The 16,058-nt window shown below is 40.1% G+C and overlaps 1 protein-coding gene across 1 annotated transcript; it reads left to right on the forward strand.

The window, feature by feature from the left end:
* On the forward strand, nucleotides 1-15,289 carry vps29 (VPS29 retromer complex component). Its single transcript, XM_041203473.1, has 4 exons — nucleotides 1-142; nucleotides 10,122-10,313; nucleotides 13,008-13,243; nucleotides 14,542-15,289. Exons 1-4 carry the CDS (start codon nucleotides 140-142, stop codon nucleotides 14,657-14,659), a joined length of 549 nt encoding a protein of 182 aa, XP_041059407.1. The 5' UTR covers nucleotides 1-139; the 3' UTR covers nucleotides 14,660-15,289.
* The last annotated feature ends 769 nt before the right edge of the window (nucleotides 15,290-16,058 follow it).

The following is a 16,058-nucleotide window of genomic DNA, read 5'->3' on the forward strand; positions in this document are numbered from 1 at the left end:
GCGATTCCCGTTGTTCTGCGATTGTCCAATTGACTGCGCCGTAGGGACCTGTTTCTAAACTGGAGAGTGATTGGCTGAGTGTTTGCTGGGTGCTGAGTCCCTTGGTTGAGGTGCAGCTTTCCGCTTCATCGATTGGAAAATGGTGAGTTATAGATTCGGGCTCCAGAGATTACGCGGCTGTTTTCCGCTTTAATCCCCGTCGCCCTGACAGAAAGGGCATGTAAATTGCAGTTGACTGCGGCTGTTGTCTTGGCGCTGGGATCGAGAGCCCGGGCCCGCGATTAGTACCTGAGGCCTGCGGTGGGATTTGGGAACTATCACATGATGTTTGTCAGCTGGCTGATCCTGAAGGCAAGCTGCAGGCAGAAGGTTTTTTTAGATCATTCGTGGACGGCCGAAAATAAGAACATTTCCACAGTGTTCCTGATGTAGCTGCCGTACACTGTGTATATTTCCAACATCAGCAATCAGTCACCAAAATGTCCCCCCCCCCCCCATTCCTGTTTAATAAAAAAGCGCTTTGGCTGCTGGAAAGATGATTGTACTGATGTGGTCTCAATCGTACTTCTTCGTAATCCAGAACTTCCCCATAAAAATTGATGCGTTTAGATTTTTTTTGCTGTAGTTTAGGTTGCCACTTAACTGAAAATATACTCTACAGTTTGCTTCTGACAGCAAGATAGAGCAGTGGCGTAAGCCACCTAGGGTAGGCCATTTTACACTGCAGGAAGTGGTGTTAAACCCCCAGTGCATGTTCCAAATTGAAGCAGAGTTTATTTAAATACTTTTGAGAAAATGAACGTGTTCCACCATACGTTTAAAATTTACTGGCGAGGATTGGAAGGTTGTACGTGCAAAAGCAGAGCTGTTTCCATGTTTAGAAAATTTAATTTGTAGGCAGGTGGGAAATGAGGTGCTGCTGGCTCTCAGTCACGAACTACAGTGGGTTGACAGTCCTGATGCAAAAAAGAATACATTTATTTCAGTTTTTGTGTTTTTTAAAATCTGGTGGGATTTAAATGTGATTTTAAATTCTTTGTTTTTTTTTGTTATTGTTTGATTGAAGCACAATGAGATTAATATCTCTGAAATGGAGGATTTTACAGTAATGCAGCTCAATTTAATAGTTTTAGCTGTGGTAGAAATTCTTTTAGAAGGAAGACCATCAATGTTGGGCACTGTCAGTTAATTGAGTATATATTATATATGCCAGCTAATAGACTTGTCGTTTAAGAAGCATATTTACAGGGTCTATTTGCATGACAACTGTTCTATTTCCTATCTACAGGCCATTCAGCTCAGCAGGTATATGCCAATATTTATAGCTCACATATTAGCCACCTCCCCCTTTAATTGTTTCTGTTCACACTGCCCTGTACCCAAAGTCTCCTCTAATTGTATTTTCTCTTGTTTGCGGGCCCTTGATTTTTGTTTGCAAGGCCCTGCACACATACTAACTGAAAGGGGCTGACTTGTACCCAGCCTGCAAGGGGAACTTCCAAGTTGCTGCAGGGCCCAGAAGGAACATTTGGCAGTGTGGTTGATAGTGAGGAAGAAGGCTATACTCTAGGAAGAGCCAAGTGGGCAGAAAAGTGGCAAATGGAATTCAGTCCAGAGAAATATGAAGTAATGCATTTGAGGAGGGCAAATAAGGCAAGGGACTACAGAATAAATGGTAGAATACTGAAGTGTACAGGAACATACAGTCTAAGGTTATGTTGACAGATTCCTGAAGATAGCAGTTAGGCGATTAAGAAGTGTTATGATCCCAGCTGAGGTTACCCCTGGACAATCCTGATCACAGTGTGGAACCCAGCTTGATAGATCCTAACATTTAATTTGTTTGTTTCAATACGTGGAGAGTGGCTACTGAACAGAGTCACTGGAGGTAGCTAATGAACTGTTAACAGAAGACTATAACATTTATTAAACAAGAAAAGATAAACAATGTTGTACAATACTCATTCATCCGCAACTATACCTTTACGGATATATACAGATTTGTGAGGATAACACAAGTTACAAATGCTATCTTATACCTTAATGTTCACAGTGAGCACACAAACTATGTACGCCTATGGTAACCTATGGTCAGACACACCACCCCCGAAACTAAGTGACAGATGTCACCTCAACCGGATGCTATGGATCTCTCCTCAATTCTCCCCAGACGTTTGTCACACCGTGAGCCAACCAGTCTCACTGCACTCTGTCTTTCACACAAGGGTTTCCAATCTTCACTCTCCAAGACCTTGTCTTGGAATCTTCTCCCAAACTGATGCTTTCTCTCAGACAATTCCGCAAAGGTTCACCTCCAAAGTTTCAAATTCTCCTTCCAATGTTCCTCATTCTGGGTCGCCACATGCATTCAAGCTGTCTTCTACGCACTCTCTCTCATCGACTCAGCCGTCAACAGTACCACTACTTCATATGCCCACAGCAAAGAGTTGCAGATCTTCAGCTGTCTCTTGGGACCTTCTTGCCTCTTGCAAGCTGTTCTCGCTTTAAATATGCATTCTGTAGGTTTTGTCCCTTTTAAATCTGATGCTTGGAGCCTTTCTCTCTGCCCCCCACTCTTTAGTTCATGGACAGGGCCTTTTCAGTGTTCCTGCCCTTTCTTTGACTAGAAGGTCTGCTTGGGACTTTCCCCTGTTTCTGTCTTACTCCTTTGGCCTCCTTTGGTTCTTTTGGGAAATCTGCAGTTCCCTCCCAGTGTCCAGTCTCTCTGGGGTCTTGGCTTCAAACTGAACTTAAAACTGCTGTTTCTTTAGTTTTTCTGTGTGCCTGTGGGAGGGATCTGCCTCCCTGGTCCCCTGATGCTAGGCAACAGCCCAATTCTTCTAAAACAAAAACAGAAAATCCTGGAAAAACTCAGGTCTAGCAGCATTTGTGGGGAAAGAAACAGAGTTAACGTTTTGAGTCCGTATGCCGCCTTAATACGGACTTGAAATGTTAACTCTGTTTCTCTCCCTAAAGATGCTACTAGATCTGCTGGGTTTTTCCTGCATTTTCTGTCTTGTTTCAGATTTCCAGTATCCACAGTATTTTGCTTTGATCTTAGCCCAATTCTTCTTCTCTTTTTTGTTTAACCTGGCTTCAGCAGTCATAAAAAACCTCATTAGAGATGCAGGCACCTTTTAAAAGTGAAATTAAAAACTCAATTGGACCTTGCTTAATGCATACATACAGAAATACAAATCAAACTTAAACTTTAAAGCTAAAACTTATTCCGAACACCTACAAATACCAATATAACTGAATTAAACTATCTCTATTTCCTAACAGAAGGCATATGGGATACTTTCTTTTATTGGCCCAGGCCTAGAGTATGAGTGGGAGGCTATGCTAGAACTCTATACACTAGTTAGGCCACAGCTAAAGTACTACATTTCTGGTTAGCACATTACAGGAAGGATTGCATCAGAGAAGGTTCAGAGAACATTTGAGGATGTTGCTAGAAAAGGAGAATTTTGACAATGAGGAAAGGTTGAATAGCCTGGGTTTGTTTTCTTGGGATTAGGAGAGGCTAAGGAGAGATTTAATTAAGGTGTATAAAATTGAGTGGCTTAGAAAGAGCAGAAAGGAAGGAGCTATTTCCCTTAGAGGCATCAATAACCAGGGAACATAGATTTAAAGTAATTGGCAGATGAATTAGAGGAGTTCTGAGTATTTTCATGGTGAGGGTGGTGGTGGTGGTGGTCTGAAACTTGCTGTCTGAAAAACAAGAGGCAGAAACCCTAACTGCATTTAACAAATACTTGGATATGCACCAGAAGTGCCATAACCTACTGGGCTAGAGGATATGAGCAGGATAGTGTGCAGAAGCTACAACTTGACTCATGTACAAGTTCAAACTCCAATAACAGGCTATCATTGGATATCATTGATCAATAAGATATAAATATACCTGTTCTTTCTAATTTTTCCATTCCACCAATCAAGAAAAATGCAACTGCATCACTTAAGATTGGTGAATAACCTTTTGGTGAAGGAACAGGTGGCCTTCAAGTTTGGTTCGTGAACACCTGAGATGTAAAAATACAAACGTGTTCAAATATAAAAGCATAGACTACAAGATGGTTTTAAAACAACTGAAGTATAAAGTACCATATTTGCAACAATTTTAGAAGTGTTTTGTGTTAAGCAATCATAAAATTGTTTTTCTTGGTGACTTGTGATATATTTTCCCTCTGACTTTTGGTTCATTTTGTTTATTTTAACTTTGACCATATCCCCAACCTCCGTTTCATGTCTACGATTGACCTTCAATTCATTAAGGCCTGTCACAGAGTAAGTTACTCTCTTGGTGATGGTGAAAATTTGTTTGTGCCAATAATTTTGGTAGTGTGCAGACTAACAGTTTCTTGCTGTATATGGTATTTAACTTGCAGGCCTAATCCAAGCAGTTTGTGGACTGATATTTCCTTTGACTTTGCAGAGGTTCCCTAACTTTTTTGCTGAGCCCGCCCTACCTTTCAGTGATTCATGTCCCATACATGGCCCCTTTTCTAAAGACAGAATTTTGTAGTCCCAAAGAAGATTGTAGAGTACAATTTGACTTAGCTTCAAAAACTAGGAAGAAAATTTGAGAGTTCAAGATGTTCACCCTGCCATCAGTCATGTATGGATTAAACCTCAAATAGTCAGCAGCTTCAAGGACCTTTACTTTCATGTCGCAATCAGGAGATTTGACAGAAATGTTATTCGTCCTGGAATGACTTGAATCCCTGCTAATATCTAGAAGTGAACACTGGACCTATAAGAGCTGCTTCTCGTGTAACAGTAATCAGTCGTTTTGCACCAGAAGCTGCTATGATAAGTTCAATATTCCTCTTGTAGAAATCAGCAGAGATTCAAACGTCCCTTGCTCTCTTGACATTGCCCCAAAATGCATATCCTGCATAGGAGGCAACATTGGCCTGCACTTTCTTCCCAGTTTGGGAACCTCTGCAGTATGATGATCAATGTTTATCAGTAATCATACAGGTTAAAACAGTTTTACCTCCATGGTCAGATTGAGAAATTTATAAGGCAATCATTGGAAGAGGAGAAATCATATGTTTTCCATCCAAAGGATATATGTTCAAAACTCCTTTACTTGCCCTCTTTCATCAATTCCCCCATCTCATCTGCAGCTACCCTCACAACAAATTTCAATATCCTCACTCAGCCAGTTGATTAAGAACTCTTGCTTCGTATTTTTATTCTGATGTAGACCTCCAGTTGGTCAATGAAAAGTTATATTAGCAGTGACAATAGAAACATCCATAGTTGAGATGGCCTTGCAAGAATAGCAGCCTAATAAATGGTTAGATTATGAGGGCGAATACCAGCTGATTCCCTGCTAAATTACATTAATGAAAATCTGTGTAATGTTACAGTGATTGTAATATCGCAGTTTTTTGGGGAACACAAACACATTTTGTAGGATTGCTTTCTGTGTCTCGGGGTGTGAAGTGGTACATTGTTCTTTGTTCTCCATTGGACTGAGCAGTTGTTTCTTTATTATTTATTCATGGGATTTGGGCTTCACTGGCTGGGCCAGCATTTATTGCCCATCTCTAGAAGCCCTTCAGAAGGTGATGGTGGACTGCAGTGGTTCAAGAAGGCAGCTCATGTGATGTAGGGTCACCCACAGTGCTGTTAGGAAGGGAGTTCCAGGATTTTGCAGCGACAGTGAAGGAACGGCAATACATTTCCAAGTCAGGATGGTGGATAACTTGGAGGGGAACTTTCAGTTGGTGGTATTCCCATCTATCTGCTGCCCTTGTCCTTCTAGTTGGTAGTGGTTGTGAGTTTGGAAGGAGCTTTGGTGAAATCTTGCAGTGCATCTTGTAGATTGGACACACTACTGCTACTGTGCATCGGTGGTGAAGGGAATGAATGTTTGTGGATGGGCGCCAATCAAGCGGGCTGCATTGTCCTGGACGGTGTCAAGCTTCTTGAGTGCTGTGGGAGCTGCACTCATCCAGGCAAGTGGGGAGTATTCCATCACACTCCTGACTTGTGCCTTGTAGATGGCGGACAGGCTTTGGGGAGTCAGGAGATGAGTTACACGTTACACTATTCCTAGCCTCTGACCTGCTCTTGTAGCTACAGTATTTATATGGCTAGTCCAGTTTTTGGTCAATGATAACCACGAGGATGTTGATAGTGGGGAATTCAGTGATGGTAATGCCATTGAACATTGATGGTTGGATTCTCTGTTGTTGGAGCTGGTAATTGCCTGACACTTGTGTGGCACAAATGTTACCTGCCACTTGTCAGCCCAAGCCTGGATATTGTCCAGGTATTGCTGCATTAGGGCATGGAGTGCTTCAGTATCTGAGGAGTCGTGAATGGTGCTGAACATTGTGCAATCATCAGTGAACAACCCCACTTCTGACCTCCAGCAACCACAGCCATCTTCCTTTGTGCTAGGTATGACTCCAACCAGCAGAAAGCTTTCCCCCTGATTCCCATTGACTTCAGTTTTGTTAGCGCTCCTTGATGTCACACTCGGTCAAATGTGGCCTTGAAGTCAAGGGCAGTCACTCTTGCCTCACCTTGGGAGCTCAACTCTTTTGTCCATGTTTGAACCAGGGCTGTAATGCGGTCAGGAGCTAAGTGGCCCTGGCGGAACCCAAACTAGGCATCGTGAGTAGGTTATTGCTAAGGAAGTGCCACTTGATAGCACTATTGATGACCCCTTCCATTACTTTACTGATGATGGAGAATAGACTGATGGGGCAGTAATCGGCCAGGTTGGATTTGTCCTGCTTTTTGTGTACAAGGACATACCTGGGCAAATTTTCACATAGCTGGGTAGATGCCAGTATTGTAGCTGTACTGGAACAGCTTGGCTAGGGGTGTGGCAAGTTCTGGAACACAAGTCTTCAGTAATATTGTCAGGGCCCATAGCGTTTGCAGTTTCCAGTGCCTTCAGCCATTTCTTAATATCATGTGGAGTGAATCGAATTGGCTGAGGACTGGCACCTGTGATGCTGGGGACCTCTGGAGGAGGCCAAGATGGATTATCCACTCGGCACTTCTGGCTGAAGATAAGCAAATGCTTCAGCCTTATCTTTTGCACTGATGTGCTGGGCTCCTCCATCATTGAGGATGGGGATATTTGTGGAGTCTCCTTCTCCAGTCAGTCGTTTAATTGTCAGAGGAGGCTCCACAAATATCCCCATCCTCAAAGATGTTAAAGATTAAGAAACTAGATAGTGGGCAATACGGTATCCTAGTAGTAAAAGCACTTGCTGCATTAAATGTCTTTGCATTCCAGGACATTTGCAATTAAAACTTCATCTTTGAGTTTAATCAACAGTTTAATTTAAGATGCCTGCCATCAGTGTCTTTTGTTTTCTTGCTTTCCCCTTTTCCCTGCCCCTAATCACTGCATAAGCTAGTTTGCTCTATTTTTGATTTTTGTTTTGACTGTTTCATGAGATCTGTTTGAATTATTGCCTGAAAGGTATTCAATGAGTAGCTAAATTTGTGGGTTGCAGTATGCCAAAATGCTATTTGGTACTTCTGTTATGTCGTGATAGGGGGTAATTTGCAATCAAATTCTCTTAGCTACCTTGCAAACATTCCATCAAACATTTTGCATGTTTTTGGTATGGTTAAACTAACAATTGTAACAAAAGTTTTGGCTTCACTTTTTCAAAATACCTTTTCCTCTCCATTGGTGGGTTCGACGCAGCCAGTTCCATGCAGTAATTTTCACATGAGCCTTGACAGCAAGTGTCATCAGGATATTTTACCATCATGACAGCCTGACCCTGCCTTTGATTGAAGTTCAGATACATCCACTTACAGCAGAAGTTTCTGGATATTGATCAGAAGTAGGAATTTTGGCCAATCTTCCCCTTCTTACAATAGGCCCTATCAGCCCTTGATTATGTTCTAACCCTCTTTTACTGGCACACAAGCCGAGAACCATCTCAGTACGAACCACCTAAAATTGTTCTTTGCCTGTAGCTTAGCTACTTATTGGTTTAACTTCCTGAGTGACCAGAAGTCAGCTTGATTTTTGTAATTGCATTTCAATATTGAAATAAGTTGTCTCCCCGTGCAGTACAGAGCTTATGATTGACTCTGCTCTGTTAGACCAAAAATTAGAAGTAGAGAGTGTGACTGGTTCATTAAGAACTCACAGCACAGTCTAAAACCATGTTCACTAAGCTTTACATGGATTGGCATTCTGCAGGCTTTACAAGAAGTCATCTCCAAACACAAAAGTGTATGTAAGTAGATTGTAGTTTCTGTTAGACTGTGTTTCTCATTGCCTCACTGTTCACAGCTGATTTATTTAGAAATCAGCTGTCTCAATGTGCCATAATTATGTCCTTGCAAATGGACCACCTACTGTATCAGGGAATGATTGCTCCCAAGTGGGAAGGCACCTAGTTCTAATGCTATCCCAGCTGACAAATACAGATCTGGTGGTGACTACTTAGTCAAACACCTCAACAAATTATTTCAATCTATGTGGCACTCAGAAAAGATCCCCAGTAGTTCAAAGATGCAATGATGGTCCATCTCTACAAGGTAAATGAAGTAGTTTTTATGTGATAATTACTGGGGGGACTCTTTACTTATCCTTGCCAGAGATCCTTAATCACTTTATTCAATACCTACCACATATATCATATCTAAGTTTGGGTGTCCAGACACATTCTCTGAAATGGTCAAACAATTTCCATGATGGCTTGATTAATGGAAGATGGGGACAATCCCTTTATTTTCCTGTTACAAATGGTGTCAAGCAAGGATTTGTCTTTATCCCAACACTGAAGATTTTGTTTGCTACAATGCTTGTGGCTTTCAGTGATCTCTTAAATAGGAGTAGGATCAGATTCCAAGCTGATGGATATCTCCTCAACCTTAGATTGTAAGCTAACATAAAGGTGCTGGAAGAGTTTCATCTTGAAATCCTATTTGCTAATGACAGTGCTGTTATGGTCCACTTCCAAGATGATATGTAAAATGTCATAAACCATCATGCCTCTGATGTAGCATGATTATAGATCTTTAAATGATAGTGGTACTCTTCCAACCCAGGCAAGGATCAAACGTCAGCAAGGATCACACACTTCAAGAGAAATCCATGTTAATACAGAAGCATCCTGCAGAATTTCCAAAGCCAGCTTAGCTTTTGGCAAACTCCATGAGCTGAGCACTTGCATAATAGAGTTTCAGCCTACAGGTCGAGCTCAAAGGATGCTCAATATATAAAAAAAGGGTGTAATTCTGATGACCCTGCTTTGCGGTTGTGAAATTTGGACAACATGTTCACACTGCATTAGGATACTGAATCACTTTCACCTAAGCTCAGATGACTAGTGATCAAAAAAGCAAGTTAAAAAATCCCTGACACCAAATTTTGTAAAACTGACGTGCTATGCATAGATACTTTGATCATAAAGACATGGATACAATGGTTAGGACATGTTCAGCAGAAATTTGCTCTACAAGTCCTGTAGATCATCTGTGCTATATTGACACTTGGGAAGTGATTTCCTGGTAGTCAGTGAAAGAAAGATATAGATAATATTTAAAAGCTACTCTGAAGCAGCACTAATTAGACATCCAGAAATGGGAACAATTTCAAGATAAGAAAACATGGTGAAAAGTCATCCATTAAAGGCACTTCCTACCATGAGGTCTGTCACTTTTGTTGATGCTAAATATAAACACCATCTGGGAAAGTCTTGCGTGAGAAATCAATTCCCAACCTGGTGTATTCAGGATCCACTGTTCAAACTACAAATATTCATTCCAAAGGGAGAAAAATAGATCTCATCAGTCACCAAAGAACTTGCTGTAGCAAAAAAAATTCTGGCTATCTATGAATTCAAGGGTTGAATGACCTGTTTGGGTTTTGAGCTTTACTGCATTGACTATCATCAGGAACATTTTATACATTAATTATAATAGGATATTACAGGCTTCTAATTCTGAATTATCTTTGAGTCAGTGTATTGTGATTTATTGATGTTTCGCTAATAAACAATACTCTAATTGAATCTTAAGCTCTACTGATATAATCATTTGATGGGTGGAAGATATTTCCCTGGGGATTTAAGTGTGCAGTAATGTTCATGTAAACTTATTTTATTCTCTTTCTAAAGTTGGTGCTGGTATTGGGAGACCTTCACATTCCCCACCGCTGTAATACATTGCCAGCCAAGTTCAAGAAGCTGTTGGTACCTGGTAAGATCCAGCACATCTTGTGTACAGGAAATCTTTGCACTAAAGAAAGTTATGATTACCTTAAAACACTGGCTGGGGATGTCCACATTGTCAGAGGAGATTTTGATGAGGTAAGTGATGCTTTTTCTAAAGAAATGTTGTACTTTTTGACTGTAGTAGAAATCAGTATTTTTGATTGAATAATGAAATGTGAAAATGGAAAAGAATTGCTGTCATGTAGGTAAAACTCCCCCCCCCCCCCCCCCCGCTGCCCTCTCCAACCTCCCATGAAGGAATTGGCTTTTTGCGCGAGTAGTGTATCACAGGAACATGTTCCCGCCAGTATCTTGTCAAATATGTATTTGTGTAAGAAGCTTGACAAGCCATTTGACCACAGAGGATTAGCATAGCAGACCCTTCACCTGACATCCTTGGGTTTTCAACAGCTATTGTGATATAACAATCAGCAGCAGGAATCCCTCCACTTTACTCTCTCCAACCAGAGATGCTGTGGTGCCCCCACTATTGCCATGGTTGAGATTAGCAAACTGAGACACTGAATTTCCTATGTTACCAATCTATATGTCTCAGCTACTCATTGGATAAATTGGTTTTGTTACCAAAGGAGCAGATGAAACCGTTCTCTAAATTTACAGAGCAGTTTCATTTATGCCAAAGTGAATGGATAAGCAGTACCATTACTAAGTGCAGTCAGTCCTACATCAGAAGCTGAAGTGGCAAGTTGACCCAGCCATGGTCTTGATGATATTTCTAACTACAGTACAGATCTAGTGAAAATCAGATACAAGGGCTAATTTTCCACCTTGGTTCTCCATCTAATATTCTTGGTCTATTTCCTCTGCTATCAAATAGAACAGATACTTCCATTACTATAACCCAATTTCCTCTGTACCAAATCCTGCTTTTCCCATTAGCAGTTCTTGCATTTCTTGAGTACCAGTCTGTGCAATGTCCGGCAGTCTTTTTTAAACACTTTTCACACTCCTGAGCTGGATAGAAGAATATGTGTAATTGGCAATTCTCAATCCAGCTATATTTCTTCCCTTTGCAACATTTATTATGTTCTTTCTCCTATGGATATTGCTACACCTCACAACATGATAGCAAACCATTGCATTAGCTTATAAGTGTTTGGTTTGCGGCTGGAAAACCCGTAGAGTCTCTGTACTCACACTCCCAACCTGTTAACAACATCGTCTAATGGAAGCAGACTGACTGATTCCACCAAGAAGAGATGAGTGTCACACTTCAGCTTAAAACCATTTTTTATGCAAAGCCAATATGTTGCTGCCCTATTTAAAGTATTTGTCACATTGTGGAAAAATGTGGCCATGCCACTGCTGATTTGTTGTAGCGTATTCTAATTATAAATGAAAGGAGAATATGGAGGGTGTTATCAGTAGCAATCAGTGCACTAAACAATTAAATTTGCCATGGACATCTTAAACCTTGCCATTGCAGAAAATCTGGACCATTATATTAATTTCCAACATGAGGCAATTTTATGGACAAATTCAAAATTCCTTACAAATTAGTTGCTTATACGTGTTATAAGTTTCCTGTCACTTGTATGTATTCAGCTATCTAAAGAAACAAGATAGCCAAAAGGAGTTTAATATTTTTTCTTTCATGGTCCTTTGTTAATTTTATTGATAGTCGTTAAATTCTTCTCGTTATACAACTTGTCCCACGGTAAGTTTGTAATTATAAGCCCAAATCTGTACATATTGTTTTGATACATTGGCCCAGATCTTCCAGTCAGTGATGGAACGGAAATACCTGTTGCTGACTATGATTATAAATTGCTTACCTGCTTTTTCATGCTGGTGTGTTAGGACTTTCCGGTCCCAGCAACAAGCAGGGTCAGGAAATCTAAAGGCAAAGCATGACTACAGTGAAACCGGACCCCCTTTTTCATCATGAACTGAAGACCCTTAAGGACTGTCTTCAGTTCATTGACTTGCAGAGTTTTTTAAATGGTCCTGTCACCTCTCTCACTGTTCAGCCTCTCTCCCTGACCAATGCTTAGCTCCCAACGCTAACCGTCCCTGCAGCACTCCCAACAATGCTAATTTTCCCCTCGCCTCACACTCCTGACAATGCTGACTCTTCTGACATCAGCCGGTCAGGAGTCAGAAATTCCAGAAGCGGGGGTGATGAGCATTGTGGGGATGGGGGTGGGGTGGGGGGATGCGGTGCTGATGAGCTGTATCAGGGTTAACTGTGAAATGCTTTGAGACTCCAGCTGATTTACTTCAAGCTACATTCCTGAGCAGACTTTACACCTGCTAGGAAAAGCTGTCAAGTAAATTTTTTTTTAAAAAACATGTTAAGTGTAGGGCAAACAGCCCAAGTCTGCCTGGTTATGGCATCTCATCCCACCGTTGTAGGGAATGGTGCAGCGGTCCAGCCAGGGTAAAACCAGCAATCAGAAGTTTAAGTTTCCCACATTAGTACCACGTATGTGCTCTGTCGGGACTCCCTCAGGGCCCTGAGGTGCTTCAGCGTCTTGCGTCTTACCAAAGTAGAGTCATTCACCGCTTCTGGTATTGGGAGGTTCAGGCCAATATGTTGTTAAGCCAACTCTCCATCACCAAACTAATTAGATTTTATTGTTTGCCTCTTTCAATTTCCCTGCCCAGTAATGGGAAGCTTCATACCCTGTTGTCTGTGCAGCAGGATTGAGATGAGAATCATAGTTGGTGATAATTAGAAATGTATGCATTCATCTTTTCACGTTTTATTAAAGTTGGTTGACAAATTCAGTTCCTTGAATATATAACCAGTCTTATCATTTTTTTCAGAACCTGAATTACCCAGAGCAGAAAGTGGTAACAGTGGGGCAATTCAAAATTGGTTTGATTCATGGTCACCAGGTAATTCCCTGGGGTGATATGGCTAGCTTGGCTCTGCTGCAACGACAACTGGATGTAGACATCCTAATTTCTGGTCACACACACAAGTTTGAAGCCTTTGAGCAGGAGAGCAAGTTCTATATCAATCCAGGCTCTGCCACAGGCGCGTGCAATGCACTGGAAGGGTAAGTACTCTGGAATATCTATTTAAGTTCTTGGCACCTTGGTGACCATTTAGGATTTCTTACCACTCATAACATTAACAGCTTGAATGATTTGGGAAAGTGCATCTCATTTATTCACACCTACAATCTTTTCTGTTCACTGCAATGTGAAAGTGTATGGCATAGGCTAGGGAATGAGCTGCTCCAGGCAGGAGTCTGAAAACTTGTTGATTGCGTTTGGAGAAAAATCATGATTCTACCTTTCCACTCAACTCCACCCCAACCATTGCCTGAATTTGATCATTAATCCTAATGAACCTATTGAATATAGTGTTGGATACCAGTTAACTAAATGTTAATACCATTCATCCAAATGTATTTTTTTTTTGGTCAATTAACTTTCTGACGTCCAGGTTACTAAATCACAGTTGATTGAGAATATTTTGCAAACAACTCAAAAGATGTGACACTTTAGAATTAGTTGGTAACACTCTTGCTTTCTGAGTAAGAGAGTTGTGAATTTGCATCCAAACTAAGTTTGAGGCCCTGTCTGTTTGTTCTGTATTTCAAGTGGGCATTAAAGATTCCACGACACCTTTTTTTTGAGGAGTAAAGAGTATGCCTGCTGTCCCAGTCCACATTCTTTCCTCAATGAATGCCAGCAAAACAAAATTAATTGGTTGTTCATCTCAATGTTTGTGCAACATTGTTAAAATGATTACCATATTTGACTACCTTTGACTGCACTTCAAAGCATTTCAGTGTATGTGAAGAGCTTTGGAATGTCCTAAGATATAATAAGGCACAGTATCAGCACAACCTCCTTGTTTTGATCAGGGGAAGTAAATATATTTAAACAACAAAAATATTATCATTTACTTATTTGCCTGTAACAAAAGCCAACAATGAAATCTTGAAAAATTCCCCTCGTACTACTTTCTACTCCTAAAACATGTAGATGGAATAACGCGTTCATTCAAATGACAGAAGTTGCTGCTGATTGGAAATGCCAGCAAATGTAGTCATGAAAAAACATTGTCTATTTAAATCCTAACCTAAAAACTGCACTTAAATTACTGAAAATCATGAATTAACTTCATTATACTAACTTAGGGTGAACATTCAGCAGATATTTATGTTCAGCATATCAAACTTTTAAGTTTGTAGTGAGATTTAATTTAATTGGTCACAGACCCTACTATGGTACTAAAAATTTGTAAAACAAATATTTTTCTTGTATAGTGATCACGGTTTAAAGAAACTGATGCTATAACTCCTGTATGTAGAAAGTAACCAGTTTTGTGTTCTCTCCTTTCCAGTAATATCATCCCTTCATTCGTATTGATGGACATTCAAGCATCCACAGTAGTCACTTACGTTTATCAACTGATTTCTGATGATGTAAAAGTAGAACGAATTGAATACAAAAAATCCTAAATTTGTCTTGACTGCTTTTTTTTACAGTTTCATTCCTTGTTCCTTTTGAGTCATTTTTTTCCTTAACAAGTCTTTAAATGTATTATATTGTGAATTGTAAGTTTTAGTTCCTCTAGTACCAGTTCTTAACTATTCCAGCGATATGAAAGGAACCTTATTGCACACAAGTGATGTAAGGTTAGTTTAGATCCTTGCTGAAAAGGGTGCTATATTCTTGAATTACTGAGTTTTCAGTCCTGTAAATATTTCCTTTCAATGCTTACAATAATGGAATTAGTGTATCATGTAATAAGCATGAAATTCTTTGCCAAAGGTTTTTGTTTCTGCCTTTGTTTGAAGCTCCACTGTTCCATGTAAAATGTTTATCATCCTTCCCATAAACTCTAATAAATGTGATTTCAAATGCTAACATTATTTTGCTGAAGAAAATTAATTATATAGGAAACAATGAATTGAAATGTAATTGTGTGCATTTCACAATCTTTTTGTGACAGACTTCATAAATTGCTTTATACTTTCCTATTAACACTTGGCTAATCCATGTCTGTGTAATTAGAATCGAAATACGGTTTCAGTTATAGCCCTGTGTAATTAACTAAATCTGTTCATTAAAACTAAATCGTTGATGGATGTTGAAAGTTTAAAAATTACTTTTAGGGTTTCAAATGCTGGAACTTTTATAATGTAGTGGTTTCTGTAACAATTTGTTGATTGAGGATGAAGAATTTGAGGTGCAGGTTTTCACTTTTCTATTTTCTTGACACTGTCATTAAAGATGTTGACTCTGCTGGATGTGGTACCATGACCACTATTGACCCTCTGTGCCTTGCTGAAGTAGCCTCATGTCAGCATCCTTGACGCAGGAGCAGCACAGATGAGCACGCCTATCCTTGTATTGCTGTAAATGGAGGAACGGTCATAGCTAACCTTTTCAGTCCCTCCTCACCTCAAGAGACCAGGACACACCCACAACCTTGCCAGCACAGCTACTGGCTAGTTAAAATCTCAAATCACAGCCAATGGGGAAGATGTACCTTCATTCACTTCTAGCTTTTAAAAACAATTTTACACTTGAAGTATATTTTATTGTTATTCTAGCAATCTTAATCTGTGGAACAATATTGATATTGAAATTTAATGTTTTCATCAATTTAGAGAGGTCTGAATATTGGACAGCTAATATGGGGCTGTGAAAGAAATTTGGTTGGTGAGCATGGTGTGAATGGGGTCAAGGAAACATGAGCTGGATCTTGCAGATGCAATGAGTTTGAAGACTGCATGAGATGAAGCTAGAGAGAGAACTAGGGGCAGGGGAGGGTTTCATTGGAAAGTAAATTTAAAATTGAAGATACCATGTAATAGATTAATGAATAAGGTCAGAGCATGGGACTCAGGATAA

The sequence above is a fragment of the Carcharodon carcharias genome, chromosome 13 (assembly GCF_017639515.1).
Source record: "Carcharodon carcharias isolate sCarCar2 chromosome 13, sCarCar2.pri, whole genome shotgun sequence".
Lineage (NCBI taxonomy): Eukaryota > Metazoa > Chordata > Chondrichthyes > Lamniformes > Lamnidae > Carcharodon > Carcharodon carcharias.

What these genes read in the sequence shown, in the direction of transcription:
- vps29 (XM_041203473.1), top strand. An exon ending in TCAGAGGAGATTTTGATGAG is followed by an intron (nt 10,314 to 13,007) that starts GTAAGTGATGCT and finishes CATTTTTTTCAG; the next exon opens with AACCTGAATTACCCAGAGCA. An exon ending in GCGTGCAATGCACTGGAAGG is followed by an intron (nt 13,244 to 14,541) that starts GTAAGTACTCTG and finishes TCTCCTTTCCAG; the next exon opens with TAATATCATCCCTTCATTCG.